Here is a 26,325-nt window from a genome sequence, read left to right as displayed (position 1 = left end):
CTTTTCTTTCTCATCATCATCACTCTGCCATTCAACGACTTCTTTCCTAATAATCCTTATATTCTGCTTCGCAGGACTTGTTATCTTCTTTCCCGATCGTAACGGAATCACTGCTACCTTCTTTGTCGTCTTACGGTCCTCTTTCTCTTTCATTTCTCGGCACTTTTCTCGGATCGTTTGCATGTTCACCATCACCATTGTACCCCTTTCTTTTCTTTTCCAATTACTATTTCACCTTTATCTATCATTCATTGTAATATATATTTCAATGTATAACAGTTCTCTGTTGGATGTCCCACCAGGCGATGATAGCGGCAGAAATCTCTTTCTCTGGTTCTTAACATATCTTAATTCTATTGTACCAGCCTTCAGCAGCTGATTCATCATAGGAACAACATCTTCCCTGTCGAATGCGAACTCCTCGTGAGAATTGAGCATCCTGGGCCTCTTTCCACTATATCTATTTCTTGATTGGTTCCATTCTTCTTTCCGTTTTGGCCCCTTTTTCCTTGAGTCCCTTGTATCTTTGCTTCTCTTGTCACAATCAATGGTATTTACGGACATCCTACTGGGTACTCTCCTAGCTGTCTTATGGTGAAATGCTGGCATCTTATGAGTCATCAATTCTAAAGCATGAGCCTTAGTGGTCAGGTCACGGAAAGTTCTGATGTCAGCGCTGGTGAGTCCAAATGTGATTCCCGTTTCCATAGAATTCAGACACATTTTGACCTGTTCTTTTTCTTCCAGCAGCTGCTTACACGAGGCTCCTAATGTCTTCCATCTGTCTATAAACTTTTCCACTGGTTCGCTTTCTCTCTACCACACAGAAGCCAATTCCGTAATACTGACATCTCGTTCTTAAGAGAAGAAGTTTGACATAAAAGCGTCCGGCATTTGTTCCCAAGTACGTATCGACTCTGGAGTCAAGCTAGAATACCATCGGAATGCTTTGTGCGTCAATGATGACCCGAACAACTGTAAGTAATACTGTGGTATCATAGAAAAATTTCTCATGCTAGTAATGAAGTGCATTAAGTGTTCTTTTGGCGATCCCTCCCCATTAAACTTCTGAAAATCTGGATGCTAGAAGTTAGCTGGAAACGGGATATCTTCTACTTCTCTTGGATACGGCGTTCGATACTTGAAATGGTCAGTATTTTCACGTTCTCTTTCTACTCTGACAGCTTCTTTAATGACCTGTCTCACTTCATCTTGTGTTACAGTTCTCGTGGCTGGAACATACCCTCGTGATCCTGCCCCCTGTGGTTGAAAGCCTTTGGGCTAGTTTTATTGTCCGTTCATTGTGCCCATCATTGGTGAAGCCGCTATCTGGGCTACATTATGCGCAAGGGTCGCTAAAGCCTCTATAAGATTCTGCACTCTTCCATTAGTGTTCTTTGTGCTTCTGCCATTGCATTCATACGATCTTCTGTAGTTGGCATATTGTCTTGATTTGTCCCGGTCATATGCACCGCAGCTTCTCCACTCTTTGACGAAGCTGTAGTTGGAGTGGGGCGAGAGTACGTCGATGTAATAGGGCTTACGAAGAGAGGAGAGGATGGAGTTTCATTCGACTTCTGTACGCTTTCGGAGCTAATGATCGATTAGGGCAATACGGTCATTGGTGAGCCTATTAATAACGCCTTACCTTTCTGCTCTCTCGTCCATCTGACCCTCAGGGCGCCCAAATCTGAAAAATCATGCGATGCTAACTGCGGAACTACTCGCTCGGGATATATCGCAGGAGGAACGAGTTCAGGATTCTTTCTGGCTGCATTACACGTTATCAGCCCTCTAACTCTTGGTGAAGCCAGATTCATTCTAGGGCTTCTTGCATTCCATGCTCTCGTCCTACGAGACATTACAACAATCCAGCCCTTATCACCTTCCAGTGGTTGAGGCGAGGCAGATACGACCCTAGCTGTCACTCGAGTCAGGTTATTTTCGCTCGTAGGAAATCGAGTCATACATTCCAGGGTTTATTTCGGTGCGCATTCTATCACGAACCCGATCGGAGTGAAACGAAAGCTCACTTTTCTTATAGAAGTTTCCATTGGTTGTAATTTGTAGTTGGATTCAGAAACCTTTAGGCATGAAACATAACTATAGTTAGTATTTGAAGAATCGAATAATCTATCTTAGAGATGAAGGGGAGGATGTTCCCACTGAGAGTCGCCATTTTGACATTAGAAAGACACCAAACTATGATAAAAGTTCTTAACTATCTCAACGTTACTGTTAAATAAGATAAAAGTCCCAAGCAGAGTCGCCATTTTGTTTTAAACAAGAGACAAATGCATTAGATTTGGAATATTATTTTATTCAAACATAATAGAGAGAGAGTATTAAGAACAATCATCATATTTTATTAGCACTGAGTTCATTTACATCCTCAAAAATTCCTTGATTCTAATATAGAAATTTTAGGATGCAAAAATTGACAAAGTTCAAATATTCAAGTCAGATATCAAATCCGGCAGCACTTCGACTCGCGATTTGATCATCTCTTTAAGAGGAATATGACATAAATCTCTTCTACTGATTCCTCCTCTTGAAGCTTGGACAGAAGAAGAAATCCGGAGACCTATCCATTTCGGTAGCATATCGGCTTCTTAGCTTTACAGACTGCAAGGCAGTCTGGTTGCACGGAGCCGTGCAACCGATATGGTTTGCGCAGGTTCGTGTAAACCACCGGAGCCTTCTCTTTCTCACCTTCAGTCTCCTCTTCGCTCTGCTTCCTCTCTAAAATCTTCAATCGGTCAAAATGAAGGAGCGGAGGGGTTATTTATAGGCCCTTGCACGTGTGGTACCTCAATTTTGGTGCCATGGGACCCACCTTTCGATGCTTTAGGTCTTTTTTCAAAGAACCAATTTTGGAACTCATTGAGCGAACCGTGCAACAGATGTTTTGATTGCGCGGTCCCATGCAATGGATATCGGTTGTGCGGACCCACGCAAACCCCTCATAAGTCACTTCATTCTTCTTCTTTCTCAATTTTCTTTTTATTTCTCTATCTTCTTATGCTTCAATCCTTTGTTCATTTTTTATGCCTCAACATCAACAAATTGGTTGAGATGTTGGTTGATTTGTTCTTAAGCATCCATGTATTTCTGAAGTGAATTCTCTTGGATTGTTTTCGGTTGGATCTTAAAGATATGGGATCCAAGAGAATTGTCACTATAATCATTTGTTGGTTCATCTCTCCAATGTTGATGTTTCCACTGATCATAGTCATAAGGGTCATATGTGGGAGGGTGGTTTGATGGTTGTTGGTACGCATTATCACCCATTATGTAATCACCCATTGTTTTCTTCTTGTCGGATGGATGATAATTATTCTCACTCCAATAATCTCGTAATGTTTTCTTAATCTGTGGAGTGTAATTATTCTCCCATATATGATCGTGTATAAACTTCTTAACCGGTGGAATATCATTGTCTAGTTGGCTCTCAATCATAGTTTTAGAAAAATTTTGAGACACATGTCCATGATGAAACGTTAATTCTAAATCTATTCCTAAAATAAATTCCTATAAAAAAAATCCTACAGCAATAGGAGAAGTAAGTAGAGGGAAGAAGTTACCAAAAGAGAGGGACTATAATTGAAGATCATACAAAATCAAAACAATCAAACTATGTTAGCAATGTTAGAAGAAGAAAAAGAAGAGAAAAAAAATCCTAAAAACAAAATCTGAAAACAGAAAAATCCTAAAAACCCTAGATAAAACTTTTTTCCAGAAAACAGGAAAAATATAACTTAAAATAGAAATTAAACCTAGAAGAACCTAAACCTAATCATGTTCAACACCACTCCCTGGCAACGGTGGCAAAAACTTGTTCACAATCCCAAGTGTAGGGTCGCGATGTAGTAATAACTCAATGAGAACGAGGTAGAATCCACAGGGAATGTGGGACACAGTTTGGAACTAATCTAAGTCTGACTTGGTTGTCTGGGTTTTTAATCTAGCAATTTAAGAAAAAATTTTGAAATAATAAAAATAAAAAGACTAAGGATTCAGGAATCCACCTATAACAATTTTAATATTAATCTACTTGATTCAATGATAAATCAATTAAAATTAAAGTCTTATCCTATCTAATCGGATGATGAAGCAATTAGAATAAAATCTAAACTCGTCATTGACTTACCCACACATGAAGGAGTATTGTGATGATTGGAAGGGATTTCATCATCTTACCATGCCCAGGAGACGATGATGAACAATAGGATTTACCAATCTCACAATCTCAAAACAAGAAAAGAAGATATGCAAAGCCATCACAACATCTATTGTAATATAAGTCACAACAAATCATAGAAGACTGAAAATATTCTTTAAATCAAACTAGAGATCAATGAAGTTCAACATAAACTTGAATCAAAGTAAGATAAACATTAAAATAAACTACATGCTTCATCCCTTAGCCTTAGCTAAGAGATTAGCCTGAGAAGACTAACATCCTAGAAGAACAAAAAGACCAACTAGAACCCTTGAAGAAATCAAAGTAGAAGAATATTGTCGGCGCTCCACCTAGGCCTCTTATCCCTTTCCAAACCCATAGAAGATGGTTTGGAGTATCATAGGGACTCTTATTTATAGTTGGGGAACTCCAACTTTCGCACCAAGTTGGAGAAATTTCGAAACCACCTTAAATTTACGTACTCTGCTTAGGCTCTGCATAACACCTTCGATGTTATCGAACAACCTTCGATGTCATCGAACATAAGTCGAATTCGGAAGTCACACCTTTTGGCACTGCGTAACTTTTCGTGTCATCGAACCTTCCTTTGATGTCATCGAAGGGTGTTCGATCAATCGAGAATGTGTCCAGATTGTTCCAGCGAGTTATTCTAGAAATCTTTAAAAATTTCGATGTCATCGAAGTTACTTTGATGTCATCTAACTGGTCTTCGAGCAATCAGTTAGGGTTTTGATGTCATCGAGACTGCATCCAATTTATCCAACAACCAAACTTGATTTTCATGTAATGCTTCGATGTCATCGATCGGCGGTCGATGTCATCGAACACTGGCTTCGATGTCATCAACTGGTGGTCGATGACATAGACAATGAAGTTCAGTTATTTGAATTTCTACACTTTACACTTTTGACTTCCTTCCTTCTCCATTTGGTTTCCTTAACTCTTGTGGTCTTGAAATCTTCGATCTTAATCTCTTAAGATCCATTTCTTGCCTTGGTGATTTTTGAGCATTAAATTCATGCATTTAATATTCTTTTCATTTCAAGCTCTTAGATTCACCTTGCAAGACAAACATGCATAAATATACCAATTAAGCGTAATCACGTTTATAAAACAAAGATATAAACAAGTGAAAATATGCAATATTTGACACTCAACAACATAATTAAAAGTCCTTCCAACTGATGGTAAAAAGAACTCATACGAAGGACGAACCCTCCCCTTTGCAAACTACCTGGTCCATCAGGATCGATGGCTAGGCAGACTGTCAATCCATAAGGAACTCGGTTTCTTACTCTATCTCAGCACTTGGGGTCTAAGATGTTTGATTCAATTCGAGCCACGTTCGGCTCTGGCATGCTGACATGCATGCACAACAAGCATAACCAAATTTGAGCTAAACACCATTGTTTTAGTATGACCAATAGGACACGTGCAACTATTAGCTTGATAATATAACATTATGGTTAAAATGTCTATCAAGCTCGGTAAAGATCCAAAAGATTGAGAACTACAACAAGTACAAGAAGGTGTGCCTTTAGAGGTCGAACCTCCACACCTTTATCTTTGGAAATTGGATCTTCCTCCAATTCCTTGAAGAGTGTTACAAGGGCATTGCATAATGTGCAAGACAGCTTATAACGAGTCTCTAAGCAAGGAAGGACTTGGGCTAAGAACTTCAACAAGTTGATGGAAGCTCTCCTAGAAAAATTGCCACTTCCTAACAATTAGCTAGTTAAATCCTAACACTGATCCACCAGTGAATTTAGTACATGAGAGTTGGACGGTTAGATCAAAATTTACTTTGTTACAATTTGCCACATCAAGTTAGCAATAGGATAAATTATCATAATGGATATGTATCGATCAATTTGATCATGACGTCCATTATAATGATGCTCATGGGGGGCAATTTGTCCTTGAGCCGAACAAGGGGCAAGGTCCCATGCCTCCAGTTCCTCCAATGACAAACCCCTTAGCTCTAGAACCACAAGGAGAGATCGGTCCTACCAATTAGGTCATGAAGACCTTATAAATTTGATTCAAGAAGTTACAAGCCAACACTAAGGCTGTCAGATCAACGGGCTCATCTACAAAAAAGCCTATCCTGATTGGATAGATCGGCAGTTTGAACTACCGAGGGGCTATTAGTCTCTTAGTTCACCTCTTTTTGGGAGAGAGTGGTCAATCGATAATTGAGCACATTAGTTGCTTCATCATGCATTGTGACGAGGTGTCGGCTAATGATTTCTTAAACTTGAGACTTTTTGGGAACTCTTTAACTGAAATATCACTACAAGGAATGACAGCATTGCCAACACATTTTCGACGTGGCCAACGTGCACAGCCGACGGTTTGCGTGGCCACCAGCAGTGGAAAGAAACGAGCGTCTGAAAATCTTTCCCATCAGATTGAAGTTACCTCTGCCAACCGTAACAAAACCAGCCGCCCACGAAGGTCCTGGTAAACCCCCCCCCCCCCCTTTCTCTCTCTCCCCTATTCCCTCCTCTCCCGAAACCGACGACCTCTTTTTCTCTCTACGCCTCCCCCATTCCATCCTCTCTCTCTCTCTCTCTCTCTCTCTCTCCCTCCAAAAATCGACAGCCTCCTCTCTCAATTTAAATGCTGGAGGAGAGAGCTCCCCTTTAGATTCACAGATCTCAACGAGCTCATGTTTACAATGGCAGACCTATTCGGTTCTCACTTTCGCATCGGATCTAAGGTTTCTTCTAATTCCTCCTTCCCCATTTTATCGATTTAGGGCAGACCTTTCAATCTCATCCTCATGCATTGTAAGGTTAGGGTTTCATCGAACTCCATTATGTTTCTAGCGTTTCTTGAGTTGCATGTGCTATTTGAGGGTTTCTGGAGCTGTATTTTGATGTCGAGATTGTTTCATGGGATTTTTTTTGTCTGCCTTTTTTTTTGGTGGTTTGATGATTTAGATCTTTTGAATATTTATTTATTTATTCAATTTTCTTTAATTACAGAGATCTTTTTTGGTGTAGTTCTTAGATTAGGAGGAAAAACAGAGAAATTGAAAAAAAGAAAAGAAAAGATAATGCCTTTGGTACTTATTAACATTTGTGAAATTCTATCTCCTTTTAATTTTTGTTAAGAAATTGATATTTTCAATTTTTTATTTCCATTGCAGTTTAGGAAGTTTATTTCAGAGTTTTAGAGTTTCTCGAGATGATTTGAAGCCATATTCAGATTGAGGAGGATTGGAAAAAAAATTATTTTTATTTTCCTTTATTAGAAGAAATTTTTAATTTTATTTTTTAATTTTCTATTTTTAAATTTTTATTTTTTATTTTAGAGATTTGGAGCATCTTGAGATGATTTTGAAGTCGTATTCAGATTGAGGGGGATTGAAAAAATCTGGTCCCTTTTTTTTTTGCTTTAGTAGAAGAAATCTTCAACTTAATGTGATTTAGAAGGTGGTGAATGTATAGAAAAAGCACAGATTAGGCTTGTTATGGATTGCAAAAAAAATCTCACTTTTATTTATTTATTTATTTATATGCTTTCTCACCATTGATATTTTTTAACAAGGAGAGTTTTTTTTTTATCCTCTCTCTTCATTGATATATATATATATATATATTAACAGGGAGATAACTCGGAGTGCTGGAAGATGGTATAGTTGGGAGGGCTGCCATAGTTGTAGTAAGTAAATCCAGAGGAATGGAAGTAGCTGGTGCTGTGGATTCTGTTCTTGTGGGAGAAGATGTTGGGAAGGTTCTTTTGCTGCTCCTCCCTACTGAAGTATCAATACTTGAATTGAATGTTCTGAATCTTTTTTCTTAACTAGCGTATGGTGTTGGTGTCTTTTGTGTAGGTGTGTAATATGGAGGAGCCTTTCGAAATACCTATCATTAGTGATTTGACCATGGTTTTGGGTTCCATCTCTCAAGTATATAGCCTCTTTCATCTCTTCTATGTTCTTTGCATTGTTTATTTATTGGAGGGTGACTTTGAGTAACGATGTAGCGTGAATCCCGGCACCTATTCGTAATGGGATTTTAGAACTTTACTTTTTGGATGCCAGTTCGGACTCTGCCCTACGTATTTTATTCTGATGAGATTCATTATCCTTTGGCAGTCGAAAGCAGTTAGTGTGGTCAATGATTTCATCGACCTGTCAACGGTTTATGACAATGTGAAACAGGTTGGTTTTGTTTAAAACTTTAAACTTGAACTTGTCATGTGGCATGTTATTAACATATACTCACAGAGATAGGAATTTCCTGAATAGTCCACCATTCAATATACATTGTGCTATGTAGTTGTATGATTCGGTGACTTCCAATCACGGGAATTTCCTGTGTCTTGAATTACATTGATTTTTTCTCTATTTTTCTTATTTTATTATATTGTAATATGTCAATTGATGTCATTTCATCATCGATACAATTGTGGCCCACATTTCCTTGCCTCTTTTCTCTATTATTGATGTGGTCAGGCGACGGCCTTTGGCATGAGGAGTGTTGTTTATGTGCCGAGGATCAGCGTAGATACAGTGACAGCATTATCTGCATTCTGTGAGAAGGCCAGCATGGTGAGCTTGGGTGAGATCTTATTTTATTTCATTTTATCTTCATTGCATGATGATAATGTTTGAGATCCTGGCTACTGATTTTCTTCTATGTTTGAGCAAATTTCTTATTCAGTTGTTTCGTACCTTTAACAGGGTTGTCTTATTGCGCTGAAGCTCTCTGTTGGTTCTGTACTTCTGCAACAAGCCACTATTTTAGCCTCGTTCCACTACAAAAATGTAGAGATTGTTGAATTAGGACCTAATGCATCGGTAACTTGAAATGAGGAGAAAAATTGTAACAAAAACAATAAACCTCAAGGTTTCAATTCAAATACTTACTGTATCTTTTTACCTGGTTAGTTACCAGGTGCATGTTTGGGTGCTCAACTGAAATGAATCAGAATAGTCAGTTCAATAAATAGGGAACCAGAAACAGGACACTAGTTAATGTGTTACTAGCCACCAAATTACCATAACTATCATTTTAAGTCCAACAGGAGATTCATTGAATTGCAATTAGGGTGTGATTGTCATTATGAATTACAATGGTTCCACCCATCCTTTAGCCATTTCCTCTTTACTGGATTAATTCATTGTAATTCAATTTAATTGAGCTCCCAAACGAATAAAAGACTTACAAATCATGCCTTATGGAAATGTAAGTAATTTGGGATTTGACATCAGTCTTCACCACTCTTCACATGATAATACATTTGACGGTTTAGTCAGAGTAACGGAGCTCTTCACTAATATCCAAAATGTGATGTGTTAGTAGTTAACATGGCTTTGATCTTGAGAGGCAGTTTTAGTCTGCAACATTCTTTCTACAGTTTTTCATGAAAAGAGGAAAAAGAAAAAACACTCTTTCTGCAATATATTGTTTGGGAAAATGGAGTTGAATTACACCATCATTCTATCAGTTTTAAGTATGAATCTTCCCTTGTTTTTGTTAAAGATTCATGCTTAGTTGTGGCATTGAAGTTAGGCATTCTTCTGAGATGGTAATGCTAATTCCTTCTTCATCACCGTGATTTGTTCCATGCGGATTATGTCTTATATTGCTTGCATTAGTCTCATTTTGGCTGGCGAAATGATGTGTAACCAGCATCAACCCTGCTTCGGAACATTGAAGATTACATAGGCTCAATGCATAAAAGAAAAACCTCAATCAAACCTTCTGTTTTTGTCTTCCAAGTACCTCCAGGATGACTAAATTTTGAAGAGGGTGATATTGGTCATGAATATGATATCTCCATTCATGCCATTGTTCCTAAGAATAGAACTTTTTAAAGAATTTCTTCAATCTTCTATTGCCTTAAAGAGATAGAATTGCTCACTGAAATTGCTATGAAATTGCAAAATTCTAAGCAATTTTTTGACATGACCTGTAATTTCCCATCAATTATCAAAACAAGATGTAGTTGTAATTCCTATTTATAAAACATTACAATGTGCATGTACTGATGCTATTTGGTTTATTTCCTAATTTTCTTGACTGGAATATTATCTTGATGAAAGACAATCAATTGTCTTTGCTCACTTTTTCTATGGAAGTTGTAGCATTCATATTGACATGAGATACAAGTGGAACTATAGGCATTGGGATTCCATCAATGCCTGAGTTTTCATTAGCTTCTCTATTGTATACTGAGTTTTCATTGCTCGAGTGAGTTGCTTTCAGGTCCTAATGATGAATCTCCTGCAAACATTGAAGCCGCAGTAAGTAAAAATTCGCAATTCATCCATTTTCTTTGCTTACTCGTTTGTTCATGATGGTCAAATTGGGTGTTATTGGAATCTCATAAATTTGAATGGAGCAGAATGACCTTTGGCCTGAATGTCTATACTGCTGTTTCTTTCCTTCAGAGAAACGGGCCGCCTCACCATTTCTAGCTGGTTTGACATTCCATTCTCTGTTCTCCTCAATGAGGACCAAGATTTCCACACTCTCCAAACATAGCACTGTCTACAATTTAGAAGAGTTGTTTAAATAGGACCCACTGCTGAAGAATACAATGTTCAGGTAATGAATTTTTAGTGTTGTTTGCTAAGCAGGCAATATAAGTACCTTTTCTGGAAAGAAAATCTGGATATATGATAATCATAGGACTCAAGAAAATGGTTGGTAATAAAATTTCTATTTTCTTGATATTCTTTTGTTTTCATGTGTAGATGAAGGAATGGGTATTATATGTTGGAACAAAAGGTTGCTGATAACAGGTATCCCTAGAGCTATTCCATGCATTTCCATTCCGTCTTCTTTTCCTTCTATTATTTTAACTCTCTCACATTAGTTTTCTTTAGGTCAGACTTTTGGTTGGGGCATAGTTAGTACTGATGTATAGGTTGGGGCAGAGTTACTGTTTCATGTGGTGGGTTGCAAATCCAAGAGAATTACAGTTGCCTTTTACTTCCTCTGTTTTTGCATAGTTCTCTAAATGACATGCCATGGTTAGTTGAATCCAGAAGAATCTTGGTCAGCTAGTTAGATTAAGCATGACACTGATAGAACTAGATGAAGCTGATGTTTACAGGAGGTTCAACATTGGCTGATCTTCAACAGGCTCTTAAAGTTACTTGCCACTTCTGTTGGGATTAGTAAAAGATGGAGTCCTAGTATGTAGGCCATCAAAAGGCACTGTGCAAAGCTTGAACATGTAGGATCTAGGCAGTTGGCTGGTTTGCTTATATCTACAGGGCTAATGATGATGCTCTTTGTTAAACTTTAAAAACTTTAAAATTCACATAAAACTGATTGTTCATTGCATATGCATATTATCAGTTGATGGTTGACGTACAATTGTTGTTTGGAGTATTTCAATGAATTGGGGGTGAAGCAAAGGCCTTTTTTGTTGTAGTGACAGATCACACCGTCCACTAGAGTTGCTCTTCACAACGATATATATAGTGAATTGTGGCTTCTTACTGTTTTTATAGGGAACATGCCCCTTCACTCATCTTCATGGATGAGATCAATAGTATTGGATCTGCTCGTATGGAATCGGGGACTGGCAATGGTGATAGTGAAGTTCAACGTACTATGCTTGAGCTTCTCAATCAACTTGATGGATTTAAAGCATCCAACAAGATCAAAATATTTATATTTATTTTTTTCTTGTGAATTGCTTGAAACCATCAAAGTTCTATTTTATCTCTATGTCGTACTCATAAGGAAATTTATCTTCTATCCAGGTTTTGATGGCTACCAATCGTATAAATATTCTGGATCAAGCCCTCCTTAGGCCTGACCGGATTGATAGGAAGATTGAATTCCCAAATCCCAATGAAGAGGTATAAGCTACATTTTGGTTCTTCCCCGGAACATGAAACTTAATAGTTGAATCTTCTATCCTCGTTTGGATCTCTCCTAATAATTCCACCAATGCCAGCTTTAATTTCGCTAGCTACTGTGTGGAATTCTGCTCAATACATATGAGGTCCCAATCTCATTTGTTTGATTGTTTTTCAGTCCCGCTTCAATATCTTGAAAATACACTCGAGGAAGATGAAGTTAATGCGTGGGATTGATCTGAAGAAGATCTCAGAGAAGATGAATGGTGCATCTGGTGCAGAACTTAATCAGATGGGCCACACACTTAAATCAATTGGCAGCTTATGATCAGAGCAAAGGTACAATTAAGGCACACCTGGTGAATGGGTCGATTTGATTTTCTTGCCAGGGGAACTTCATGATGGGCCCCACCTTTTGCATGGCTTAGATGTTCTCCACACGCCCCATGTTGGTAGGAAAAAACAGGGTAGCATAGTAAGCATAGCATGCAATGTTTGTATGTGATCATTCCTCATTAATTAGAGAGAATTTTCTTATGATTGAAAGCAAGAATCAGGTCATGGGTTGGGCTATTGCGTCACCATCATCAACATATGGCTGATTTAATGGTTGATTTAATGGCCATGTAGCCACATTTCCAACATGGGATATTTATTGGAAAGTTAAAAAGTGAAAAATCCAATTTTCCTGTTTTAACAAAAAGATGCCCACTAATTCATATGTTAGGATTGTTCAAACAATATGATGTTTGGAATGTGGCTTAGAAGTGTAGCAGTGTTGCCTATTTTCGTCCATCGTTTTCGTATGGGCCCACCATCTTGCATGCAAGCATTTTGTCTTTTCATATTTAATTCTTTTGTAACTCTTGTTATCTGATTTTGGAGATGATAGATACTAATTCTTGTCATCATAGATCTCTTCAATGGCAATGCCTAAAACCAGTTGCTATATATATGTGACTTCCAATATTTTGAGTGATGTACATTGCTATATACATTGACTTCCAATATTTTGAGTGATGTACATTGCTATATACATTGACTTCCAATATTTAGATGATTGAAGTCTATAGAGATGCATAGCTAGAGAACTTCCTTAATTGGTTGCCTTGTATAAAACAATGCTTTTATGGATCCTTTCATGATATTCCAGCGGTTGTGACAGATTTCAATATTGTTAGTGATCTAGCAGGTTTCAATTTTGGTAACCCTGCGATCTTGTTGCCCTTCATAGTTAACCTTCGTGTCTTCACTAGCTGAACACAAAAAGTTCCTTATGCATTTATCATTTTTCTCTTTGATTGTCAATGGCAACATTTTCTTGACATGGATTACCTCTAGTTGATTTCCTTTTTTCTTTTTTTCCCTTTCTTTCTTTCTTTCTTTCTTCAGGAGTGTTTTAGTTTTACTAAAAGAAGAGCGAGGTTAAGAAGTTATAAAACCAATCCAATGGGCAAAGTCTAGACATATACTACTACAAAACCAATTTCTTCTTATTGGTTAGTTGTTTGGGGACTTAGGATTAGAATGTTTCTCATTCTTCATCAATTAGACCTATGGTATTTACTTTGGGTAACTATGGTAGCAAACTTTTCATTTATATAGGAACTTTACCCTCAGTATGGCCATTCTATGTCAAACCTTTCTTTTAATAAAAGATGTTTGAGATCCTATCTTGATCTCTGTAAGTTTATTTGCTGATTTGTTGTTTATGGATCTTGAACTGTGGTTAGTTTATAGCCGAATTATCTGAACTAAGAAGACTTGCTTGCTTAATCAGGCTGCGTCTGAATCTTGATCATGATGTTAAGTAGTTATGTTAACTTCGTAAGACTAATGCACATCAAATTGTTTGTTTTTTCACTACTTCGTTCTTCTGATGATGTGTAATCCTCACTATAACTCTGTTCTTTACTTAAAAAGAAATACAAATATAGTGGTATCTAGTTTCTGGCAAGAATATAAAGGATGCTGGTTCTGTTTCTTACTCCCACTGGAGTTGGATGTGTATTGTAATCTGCAGGACAATATCTTCAGACATCAGTCCCATGATTTAGACAGTTTATCTGCCAAGCCCATAGATGACTTGTTTCCTAAAAGTTTTTCCAACCGGATGATTTAGGGACAGTTTGGATAGAACTTTCAGTAAAAAAATGTGAAAATGTGTTGTTGGGCCTTGCAATGCTAGCTTGGCTCCTTTTTAAAATGCAGATTTTGTAGATTTCTAAAATCGTGCCTTGCTTTACTTGATTGGTAACCTTCAAACAGAGAGTGAAAAGGAATATATCACACTTAATTCAATGGGAGAATTTACCAGAACCTACCATTTTCTGAATCATAGGGAAATTAATCCTTTTGCAGCAACAACTTCAGAAAATTTTGAGAATAGTCTAGTTATTAACTCCTCTTTTGTGATGATGTTACACATATCATTTGCTTGGGATCATATGATTCCTCTTTTGTGATATAGAATGAACCTTGTCGAAGCTCCATAGTTGTGTATGAACTCTTGTACAGTTCAATTGCACAAACTATTATAGTTGGCCTGACAGGACATAGGAAATCTATATTTAAAATATATTTATTTATTTATTTTTCAGAGGGGTTAGTTCTACTTGTTTTTAAAAGCTAGGAAGACGAACTTGATTCTCGTCCTTTTCTTTTTTCCTTTTCTCTTATTTCTCAAAGCTATTTTTACCTGTACCCATTTTTTTCCCAATGATGAAAGTGGGCAGGAAAAATCGCAATAGCTACGGATTGTTGGTAACCATAGGTACTATAGCTACGGACTTTGTCCGTAGGTTTTTCTCGTTTTGGTCAATGCAATAAAAACCGACGATTTAGGGGCATCCTGCAAAACCGCCGCTAAAAGCTGATGGCCGCCGGTAAAACCTTTACCGACCGAGCCATTACCGGCAGATGCTTAACCGCCAATAGAACTTTTACCGGCAATTTTCTGGACCTTTGACAATGGTTTTGACCACCGGGAAAGGCCAACTTTGTTGTAGTATATGTTCCATGGTGCATTAACTTACCAGCCAACTCTATCCACACATGGTCGGATATAGAGAAAAAAATTCATACTCGAATTTGCATAAATAAGCCCGATGTGCCTATGGATGATTTATCTTGACTTAGATAATTGATAGGATAAATGGCTAAGAGTTATATTACTCAATTTAAAAGGATGAAAAAAACATGCCTAGTTACTCCACCAAAGGCCAAATTTTTTAAATTTGCTCAAAATGGTTTTGACATAAAACTTCAAAAGAAATTCCAAGGCATAGAGTTCGAGGATATGTTTGAACTCTCAACCCAAGCAACTAGATAATAATGGCTTCTCCAAAAGGAAAGCTAAAGAACAAAGTCTTCATTCAGAACCTATTATCAAGCATGTCTAAGGAGGTCGTCAACCCTTCTAGACAGAATGTTAAAAAGAATATATTTAAAACAGGAAAATAATAATTTTTGGACATCACTAGAGCTAATAAGATTTTTTACCACTTCTGGCAAGGATGTTTATTAATTTGTCGAAAAATCAAAGGATCCTTGTGGTTGAAGAGTTGAAAAAGGGAGACTTTTACAAATGGCATAACTCCCAGACTCACTCCACTAACAAATATGCCATCTTTAGGAACTTAATCTAAGACAACATCAACAAATAGCTACCAAGTTCCCATATCTAGAGAAAGAAGGGGTGGGGATTGATAAAAACTAATTTCCCCAAATGGCAGAACTAAATGTCACCATGGTCAACCAATAAAAGTTGAATCAGTCGAGAATGAAGATTTGATCTTGTGACAGCCACAAATTGGAATGTAGAAAGCCAATCAAATGCCACCATAGAAAGGTAGCAACAATTAGTGACACTTTGGAGGCACTAGAAGAAAGAAAATCCAAATGATATTCTCAAGAATCTCAAGAACCAACCAAAGTATGTATTAGGACCAGTGCAATCGGGAGCTATACATGATCAATCGGCATGTTCTATACTTCGAACCAATAAAAGAACTACCACAACTACAGAGGCCAACTGGAAATTATCATGCCACCAAGAGAGAATAGCGAGTAATCACTGCCACATAGGCCATCTCAAGATGATTATAAACCACATCAGCACGCTTATCGATCGTCATGCTTACAACACGGCGACACAATAACTACAACCAGTTAGGGTTGATAAGGAATAACCGTTCAAAATAGTAATACATGAATGGGCAAGCCGACGACTGTGAGACAGGATCGATGGACAAAACCCATGTCACACCTTAAAATTCGGCTACCCGTAACTCGAGATCCGAATCTGAATCCCATGAGATGATAAGTTTATATATTATTAATATTAACAATCACCATTTCCATTCTAATGTGATAAAATTTCAAATTTAACAACTAACCACATTCCAAAATCAAAACATCCATCACAAATTCTCATTCCATCACGTATAAATATAATTAACCAGATACCAAAAAGAAAATAAAATTTGAAATCCACATATGTACTTACATCAAGTTCAACGAGAAGACTACCCTAAATGTCAGGAATTTAATAAAATGAAACAAATACATCTAAGCTAGATTTAACTCAAAGATAGTGTCATGCACCTTCAAATTATTCCATTTTTGTACCTGAAATGGTTACATAGGGTGAGTATAACAAATCAATAGGATCAGTTCATTCCTAAATTGGAAATCCATGTTAGTACCATACACAAGCTCAGGATATTAAATAAAATACAAAAGCAAGAAATAAAATGACAATTAATAAATGGAACATTCACCTATAGCAATTCCTCGTAATCTTTTTTACCCAGGTAGATCACGTACGTCGATCCTTTCAGGAATGAGCCTAGGCAGAGAATATGTGCTAATGTGCTAATCCTTCAAGAATAATCATGGACAAAGCACCCGTGATAATATGCTGATCTTTTAGGAATGACCCTAGGCAAAGAACCCAATGCTTAAATTGACTTAATTTTACATTAAGGTATGACATGCAACATGTAACACATGTAAGCAATCTATAAATTCAATAAATGGTCTCTTCATAAGTTCAACACAAAAGAAATAAACTACATCTACACCCACATCCATTTCACATTGCAATATGTCCAAGGACAAGAATTCAATGGATATGTGAAACATAATTGTGATTAAAGCATCTACAATCATAAGATAATGATAACACGTGCAATCACAACTAAAACCATGCATCCACAACATCATAAGGCTATTGGGGGACCGTGGAAGCACACATAGATGAATCAAGCAAAGTATTCCAATCACACAATCAAGTCTAATCACAAATACTCCAAATTTAATGTGAAAAAAACCTTATAGGAAAAAACTTTAGCATAAAGAGACAGTAATGCACTATGAAAGCAGAAAATTACAAGAGAGAGATTACCCGATTCAAACAAGCCTCGAATCACTCCAAGTTATGCCCTTGTGATGTAGAGCAAGTCGTAGTCAATTTCATAGCCAAGATGGATCAAAAAAGGCCGGGTCGACGACAGAAGTGATCCAGACCGTTGGACCTTAGATTGAGCATATCTCACAATCCGGAATGAGTTATCGGGCATAAAATGTATGATTTTGGGGTAAGACAAGCTACTTTAGCCAACCAACCCCGCTACGTCGGGTTACGCAAGCCGGATTTTTGAAATACCCTCGGATCGATAGTCGTTTCCCTATTTTAATTTTGTTTTTACTATAAATAGTAAGTTTTAGTTCGATTATAACTCCTCATCCAACGGGCTTTAGGAGTTGTGCCCAACGTGAAAAGACCTTAGAATAATTAAGAGAACGGTTTGGTGAAGCCAAATAGGACACTATTTTTGGCCAAAAACCTTGCGTACTAGTAGAAATCACGACCATCTATAAATAGTAAGTCTAAACTTACTATTTATAGTAAGTTGCGAATTCTAGGAGTTTTAGTTGTAGTTTGCTTCTGATTTTTCTCCTATTTCTTGGTATCCCTATTTAAAGGGTTGTGAACTAATTTATTTCATTCATTAATCAATTTCAAATTTTATAGAATTTATTTTCTATTTTGCTTGCTTTCTTTGTTGTGGATTTGAGAAGCCTCTGTGAGGAGTCCAGAGAAATTCTGTGAATTCGGAATAGTTATCCACTTAAGGAAGACGGTGCTCAACCTCATCACGTTCATCTCTGCGTCAATTGGTATCATAGTGATGATTTTTCTCGGGGCGATGGCAAATAACGAAGGTATGAGCCAAAATCCTGTGAATGGTGATCTAGGGATTCGTGATCTTGCGGAAAGAATGGAAGCTTTCCACCAGGAGAATTAGTTGACCATGCAAGGGTTGCAAGCAACCCTCAACCATCTTGTGGATGTGCTACTTCAACCCCGAGCCCTAGGCGATGCTCTACCACCTATGGTTGCTTCACCGCGCATGGTTGCTATACGGCATAACCTCGATTTCTGTAGAGCGCTACTAGTAGCAAACTGTAGGGCTATTGTCATGCCCCAAACTCAAAAATTAGGCTCACAAAATTCCCGATCACCAAATCCGGCGCCGACAGCCTCCCTAGTACCCCATTCTCAGCTCCTAGCACCCACATACCAGGTTCCGATCCTGGGATCTTACAAGGAGGATTTTTTCAACATGAATTTATTCCATAACAAGTATAACTCATGAATAATAACCAGAACTCTATCACAAAATCCACTATGATAAAAAAATTTTAAGGTACAATGTGCATAAAGGAAGTACAATGATGATAATAATAAATCTCTAGAAGCTCAACTGCACGCTCTTAATTCTGCTAAGCTACGGCTGCATCCTGGCGTCACCTGCATACATCAATCATGCATAAGCTTATAGAAAGCTTAGAGGGTAATGAAAGTGTGTGCAATATAAGCGTGCTCAGAATATAATATCAGAGTAATGCGAAATATATTGGTAAGTCCATGAATGTTATTGGTCGTACCAATGCTATGTGATGCAAGACATGAATGCTATCGGCCACACTAAGGCCATGCGATGTAAGGCATGAATGCTTTCGGCCACATCAAGGCCAAACAATGTGAGGCCTACACGGCCAATGTCATGTGCAAGATGCAGCTCAAGCATATTAATCCACATATCAATCTACCTCATCTTTGTAGCATCATATATCAGTACAGTTCTCTCTAGATAATCACTGGGGTTTAATACACTATACACCACATTGTCGCCCTACACTAGATGCACAACCATGTAAGCGGAAGAGACCTCACTATCCGCCTGACTAATAGTCAGCCAATATTTATCCGGTACATCAATAGCGGACCCATTTATGAGCTGGTCATACTCAACCTATCAATTGTCCCCTCCCCTCAGGTGAGTAACACCAGACCCCCTTTCAATCGACCACGATACAATGGGAGACATGGCCTCCTGATATTCGACCCTCATGCGCTCATGCATCCACTCGGTCTAGGCATTGGAACATCTTTTGGTACCGTTAGGTTTAAGGACTTTCACCCAGGGATATCCTTCGCACCCCATGTAAAAAAAAAATTCCAGTGTCCAATCCTACCATCTACGATATGCTTGTGGAGCCTATGGCCCTGATGTTGCTGTGGCGTACAGCAATCACAACATAATGCAAGATGTATAAGTCACATAATCTAGTCATGCATCAATCCAACGCATATAGTATGCTCATGGGGGATAACTCTGCCTATCAGGGAGTCCCATAAATAACCTGCCCAATGACACATGTAGTGGTCAACCACATCTCATAACAAACATGCAGATGATGCGTATGGGCATGTATTATGATGTTATGCTATCATATACTCATAATCAGTATCGATAACCGGCCTATATACAAGGTGAAGTCCATAGATAGACTGCCGATCTAAACCAAAACATAAAGATCGGCCCTCGACTATGCATATACCAAATCTAATAGCGCGAATCCAGCTGTCTACGGTGATGATGAACTCTCCTCATATCAAGGTTCGGCCTAGGTGGCCTACCTATAATCCTAAGGATCCGGAAAGGGTTCCTTCTCCATATTATCATATAGCCCGCTAGATGCCCTAGGGGGCCTAAATAAGTCTTAGATGGACTCTAAGATAAATAATCATACTAACAACCAATGGGGGGCCAACATCTTAGGTTATCCCAATAAAAATAAATAGACCATGCAAACATCAATGGAGCCCAATGATTTGGGTTAACCCACCTACAGAATGATGAAAATGGGCCTAACAAGGCCTAAGGGAAGGTCACAATGTGGACATTTAACCAACATTACTCCCAAGGAGTGGCCCACATAAAGCCTAACATGTAGTGAGCCCATGACCTCACATAAGGGCCTCACATACATCAAAATGGGCCTCACACAAGGGCCCAACATACATCACAATGGGCCTCATATACATCACATCGGGCCTCGCTCCTGGGCCATATAAACATTACAATGGGCCTTACCACATGGGCCATATATACATCACAATGGGCCTCACCAAATAGGCCACAAATACATCACAATGGGCCTCATCAATGGGCCATATATACATCACATTAAGCCTCACATAAGGGCCTCTTATACTTCAACATAGGCCCCATACAACAGGTGAGCCTTATATATCAAGTAGGCCTGATGGGCAGCCCATGGTCCAACAAATAGATGAGCAGCATGCACACACATCAAGGTGGCCCTATACATGTAGCAGGTGGGCCTTGCTCATGCAATAGGTGGGCCTGCACATCCCAGATGGTCCCCCACCAAAGGAACAACATAGATATACAACATATACATGTCGATGGGCTGCTTGCCTCAAACGGCAAGGATGAAACACGTGCAGCATGGTGGGCCCACGTCCAAAACACATATCTCGTGCGACCCCCATGGATGGACGGTGTGTATATAACACATGCATCAGTGCTAGCCCCACCATCCAGGATTCAGAACCCATCATCACGTGAGGTCCACACATGTAGAGTGGACCCTGCAGATGAACAGTGTGGGTATACATTCATCAAGGTGGGTTCCCACCGTCCAGAGTACTGGATGGTGTGGATGAGACCCATACATATATAATGGTTGGGTAAGTCCACATGTGTGTGGATATGAAACACATATCATGGTGACCCACATGGCACCATCCAGAAATGGACGGTACGAATATAGAATACATATAACAAGGTGGTCCCATCCCACACATGCAGCACGTGTGGGGTGGGCCCCACATAATGCCGAATAGATGAACGGTCTGGACATAAGACATTCCTCGTGATGGGGCCACAGAACTTGCTGGCGTGATGCAATAAGGGCTGCTAGGACTCACCGTCCCTTAGAATATCTATATATAAGGTGGGTCTACACGTGTGGCACACCTCAGTTAGAATGAAGCTGATATTTGTGTTTCCATCTTCAGTAGGGTCTGCCCAAAAACAGGCAGCAACCAATGTTGCTGGTTGCCACCAAGGTGGGCCCTCAAATGGGGCAGCATGCTGTAATTTGGACAACAAGAAAAAAAATACATGCATCAAAGCGGGGTCCATTTGGATGGGTCGTACACATCCCAAAACAAGCAGATATTCATGGCCTTTCCCTGGGATTTGAATTATGTAAAACAGAATAGTAAGATGGGCCAGCCTGTGTCTAGAAAATGAATAGTAAGACTGTCACACCTCAAACTCGGAAACCAGGCTCACAAAATTTTCGATCGCTGAATCCGGTGCCGACAGCCTCCGTAGTACCCCATTCTCGGCTCCCAGTTCGTATACGCCAGATTCCAATCCTGGAATCCTATAAGGAGGATTTTTCACTGTACATTTAACTTATAATGAGCATAACCACAAGTTTACCTAAATCATAAAGGCAACATCATCATCACATATTCACTAATATAAACATTTAAATACAATGCTGAAAGGAAAATACATATATCGAAATCAAAGTTCCAGAAGACAGCTGCACGCTCCAAGCTCAATGCTGCTGCGACCTGACGCCACCCGCATGCACTATTATGCATAAGCTTATAGAAAGCTTAGAGGGGGGTGAAAATGTGTGCGTAAGATAAGTGTTAAGCACACAAATACAGCGCCATAATCATACAATGTCGAAAATACTGGCAAGATCATGAATCATACAATATCAAAGTAAGCGAAAATACTGACAAGTCCATGGGTCAATCAATATCAGAATACATAATACAGGTCAGCTATGAAAATAGGAGTCATAAAGAGCCAAATATCAAATGCCGATGATGCAATGTAATATAAAATTCCTAATGAGTTTATGAATAGTGTCAGCCATACCTAGACCATATAAATGTAGAAACAAAGTAATCCAAAATGTCATATGCCACGGATGTAATGCAATATACTGTGCGAATGAAATGACCATGCTGGAGTGTGAAGTAGGGATGATAGTACGTAGTATCACAGGCTTTGGGGTCCATCACAAGGGACTTCTATCCAAACCAGTCCCATACTTAATTTGGATAATTAGACTCAATGTGGTAAACTCCTAATCTCAGGTTAGTCACGTGTCCTAACTAAAATCTAGGCCATTGCGAAGGTACACGTAATAAATAGTTGCGCACTACCAGCCCGAGTGGATAGTGAATGAATGAATGAATGAGTATGCAACTCCTGCTCAATAAGTCCACATATTAGTACTGTATATCTCTAGGATCATCACCGGGGTCTAGACACTCCAAGCTAGATACTGCCCTGGCCGGCCGCGTAGCCTAGTGAGTGGAAAAGACCTCACTACCCGCCTGTCAGTAGTATGTCAATACCTACCCAGCTCGTTGATAGTGGACCCATTTAGGGGCTAGTTAAACTCATCCTAGCTTACAGCCTCCTCACTCGGGCAGATAAGGCCATACCCCCTCCCAACCGACCATGACACAGTGAGAAACACAGCCTACTGATATTTGGCACTTGGGCGCCCATGTATCCACTCGGTCTAGACATTGGGGCATCTCTTGGCCACAGAGGTTTAGGGACTTTCACCCACGGACATCTAAAGTGTCCAGATGCTCGAACTAAATATTTTCAGTTTCCCATCTAGCCATCCACGACATGCATACGGAGGGTACGGCCATGATGTCCCTAGGACGTATAGTAATCACGACACACAATGCAAGATGCATGAGTTATACAATTCAGTCATGCATTAATGCTGCGCATACTATGCGCTCATGTGAGACAATCTCCACCTGTCAGGGAGTCTCATAACAACCTGCCCAATGATATATGCAATGGTTAACCACATCTCATAATAAACATGCAGATGATGCATATGGGCATGTACATGATGCTATGGTGTCACATACTCATAATCGGTATCGACAATCGGCACCGATAATCAGCCTCGATAATTGACCTATACAATCGGCCTAATAATCGGCCTCGACAATCGAAATTAGTCTCGACAATCGAAATTGGCCTCAACAATCAGAATCTTCCTCGATAATCAGAATCGGCTTCGACAATCGGAATTGGTCTCGACAATCGAAATCAGCCTCAATAATCGGAATTGGCCTCCACAATTGGGATCGGAATCGGTGAGAATGGGCCTAACAAGGCCTAAGGAAAGGTCACAATATGGACATCCAACCATCATTGCCCATCAATGTGGACATTCAACCAACATCACTCCCAAGCAGTGATCACATAGAGCCAAACATAAAGTGGGCCCATGGCCTCACACAAAGGCCTAATATAGATCGCAATGGGCCTCATACAAGGGCTACATACACATCACTATGGGCCGCATTACATGGTCCTAATACACGTCACGGTGGGCATCAAATACAACAGGTGCGCCACATTAATGAAAAGGCCTAGCTATATGTCCTAGAGGGGGTGTGAATAGGACTATGTCAAATTAAAACTTTAACAGCGAAATATAAACGAATAAAGTAAAGATAGCTCTTTTAAGAAAATCACAATACGAAAATGTAAAGCAACCTCAAATAGAGAGATTGATACCAATGTTATTTTAAGGACAACCTTGCACCATAAAAACCAAGGGTTTATGGCAGGACAACCTTACTAGAACAATTTGAATATCAAAAACTCAAATTAAAAGAAAATAAAAGAAATAGTAAGAAATAAATTCTAAACTATTACAACATTCCCCATAATGCTTGAAATGTAAATATTACAATATTCACATCCACACATACATCCCACAAATTTGAATGATAAAAGAAATAGAAATTAAACAAACATTCAAATCACAAGACACAAAGAATTATAGTGGTTCGCCTGTGTGTTCACCAACTATTAAACAACAGCGACACAGCTTACTACTCCACTCCTAATAACCTCACACAAGGGATATTAGCGTTCACTATGAAAATAGGTTTCTCAGGTTTACCTAAAACCTTCACAATTGTGTCTTTCAAATGGGCTTACACAATTCAAAAACCCTAACCTCTGAGTTTTTTTAGCTCTCCTCAGATAACCAACACAATGAGATTTTTCTACCTTAATCTCAAATAAAACCAAAAGAAGGAAATCTACAATAATGTAAAATACCTGAATTTCTCCTTTTATAGCAACCCGGAAGAACCAATCGGAGTAAAAGTTCGAATATAGAAGTTCAATGTCCAATACTCACTTTGAAATGGTTTTAAGTTCTAATTGATTTTAAATTAAATCAAGTTGGGCTAGCTCTATTTGATTTTGATTCCAAGAAGTGGAATTTCCCAATTCCTTTTTCAAATTAGATTGAAATGCAGAAATAAAATCAAATAAGAAAAGCTAACAAAAGAGAATATTAAATATGCACAATGTAGCTTAAAAGGAACACAAACTTATCTCTCAGAGTGATGCTTTAATTTTACTTCAATTGGATATCAAACTTTGAAATTCATGCTCTATTTATAATTGCAGAATCGCATCTACGACTAGTCCTATGGACACTACGATTGGTCGTAGGATGAATTGCATTTTGAAATTTTGACAGCGATCGGATAAAACCGTTCCACGACTGGTCGTAGGCCTTACACGACCGGTCGTGACACCTCCACGACTGGTCGTGACCATCCTACGACTGGTCGTGAGGCACCAAGTTTGTTCGCTGAAGTTTGAGTTGTAGATCTTGGACTGGTCATAGGATGAGTCGTGCACTGTTCACATGACCGGTCGAACAGAATCCAGGACTGGTCGTAGCTCAAAGAAAAAATTCTGACAATTTGCAACAAACTTAGGACCAGTCTTGAAGTTTCTTGGACTAGTCGAACAAGGTCCAAAACTAGTCTTAGAACAGACCAAACACTTATAAAATGATTCAATTGACTTATGTATACAAAATGACCTACCTTAAGGTCAATCTAAGGTCATTCATACCTTAAATGTGAAGTATGGACATGGAATCTTCATTTCTTCAGATGATGGTTTGAAATGGCCAAGCAAAATGACCTACCTTAAGGTCAATCTAAGGTCATTCATACCTAAAATGTGAAGTATGGACATGGAATCTTCATTTCTTCAGATGATGGTTTGAAATGGCCAAGCTATATGTCATAGGGGGGGGGGGGGGGGGTGAATAGGACTATGCCAAATTAAAAATAAATAATGCAGAATATGTAACAAAGAATAAATAGCACTATTCACCAACCACAGTATAGGAATGGAAAGAGAATATTAAATATGCACACTTAGCTTAAATGGAGCACAGACTTATCTCTCAGAAGGCCGAATTAAATTAACTTGAATTGCTTAATTTATTCTGAGATTTGTGCTCTATTTATAGGTGAGCAAATCATGTCTTCGACTGGTCTAAGGACCTCTACGACTGGTCGTAGAACCAACAGATGTTTAAAAATTCGGGCGCGATAAGATTTGGCAGTTTCACGACTGGTCGTAGGTCTCTTTCGACTGGTCGTAGGTCTCTTACGACTAGTCGAAGCTGGCCGAATTTCAACGCTAGACTTTGAGTCGTAGGTCTACGACTAGTCGAAGAAGCAGTCGACACTGTTCCTACGACTAGTTGAACAGTCCCCAGGACTAGTCGTAGCCTAACAGAAAATATCCAAATTTTGTAAAAAACTTACGACTGATCCAGGAATTTCTTAGACAGGTCGAAGCAGTGTTAGAACTAGTCGAACAAAGTCCAGGACTAGTCTTAGAACTGTCCAAACTCACTTATATAAAACATATGAGTTATGTATCCAAGATGGCCTACTCTAAAGGTCAACCTAAGGTCAGTCATACCTCAATAGTGAAGTAAGGACATTGAAACTTAAAGACAAGTGACCTTGAAAGTAGTGAAGCTTGATGTCTTGATGTAGCTCAAATTTGAAAGC

At 38.8% G+C, this 26,325-nt stretch overlaps 1 protein-coding gene across 4 annotated transcripts; it reads left to right on the top strand.

Annotated features, from left to right (window-relative positions):
• Positions 1 to 6,793: 6,793 nt before the first annotated feature.
• On the top strand, positions 6,794 to 12,907 carry LOC131258295 (dihydrodipicolinate reductase-like protein CRR1, chloroplastic). 4 transcript variants are annotated; one of them, XM_058259526.1, is made up of 9 exons: positions 6,794 to 6,926; positions 7,818 to 7,945; positions 8,046 to 8,120; positions 8,310 to 8,375; positions 8,670 to 8,765; positions 8,898 to 10,463; positions 10,917 to 10,964; positions 11,682 to 12,035; positions 12,214 to 12,907. In XM_058259526.1, the coding sequence occupies exons 2-6, from the start codon at positions 7,892 to 7,894 to the stop codon at positions 9,021 to 9,023; spliced, it is 417 nt and encodes a 138-aa protein (XP_058115509.1). In that variant the 5' UTR covers positions 6,794 to 6,926; positions 7,818 to 7,891; the 3' UTR covers positions 9,024 to 10,463; positions 10,917 to 10,964; positions 11,682 to 12,035; positions 12,214 to 12,907. The 4 variants fall into 4 exon arrangements, 3 of the variants coding, with proteins under 3 accessions (XP_058115509.1, XP_058115508.1, XP_058115510.1); XM_058259525.1 differs by having other exon boundaries at positions 10,613 to 10,964; XM_058259527.1 differs by lacking the exons at positions 6,794 to 6,926; positions 7,818 to 7,945; positions 8,046 to 8,120; positions 8,310 to 8,375; positions 8,670 to 8,765 and having other exon boundaries at positions 9,021 to 10,463; positions 11,682 to 11,779; positions 11,937 to 12,035.
• The last annotated feature ends 13,418 nt before the right edge of the window (positions 12,908 to 26,325 follow it).

Source organism: Magnolia sinica, chromosome 10, assembly GCF_029962835.1.
Source record: "Magnolia sinica isolate HGM2019 chromosome 10, MsV1, whole genome shotgun sequence".
In the NCBI taxonomy this organism is placed as follows: Eukaryota; Viridiplantae; Streptophyta; class Magnoliopsida; order Magnoliales; family Magnoliaceae; genus Magnolia; species Magnolia sinica.
The sequence above is the reverse complement of the archived record's forward strand: the minus strand, read 5'-3'. Positions and strand labels throughout refer to the sequence as shown.

Coding starts and splice junctions, on each gene's coding strand:
- LOC131258295 (XM_058259526.1), top strand. CDS start 7,892: ATGGAAGTAGCTGGTGCTGTGGATTCTGTTCTTGTGGGAGAAGATGTT. Junction 8,376..8,669: donor TTTATGACAATGTGAAACAG/GTTGGTTTTGTT, acceptor TGATGTGGTCAG/GCGACGGCCTTTGGCATGAG. Junction 8,766..8,897: donor TCTGTGAGAAGGCCAGCATG/GTGAGCTTGGGT, acceptor TACCTTTAACAG/GGTTGTCTTATTGCGCTGAA.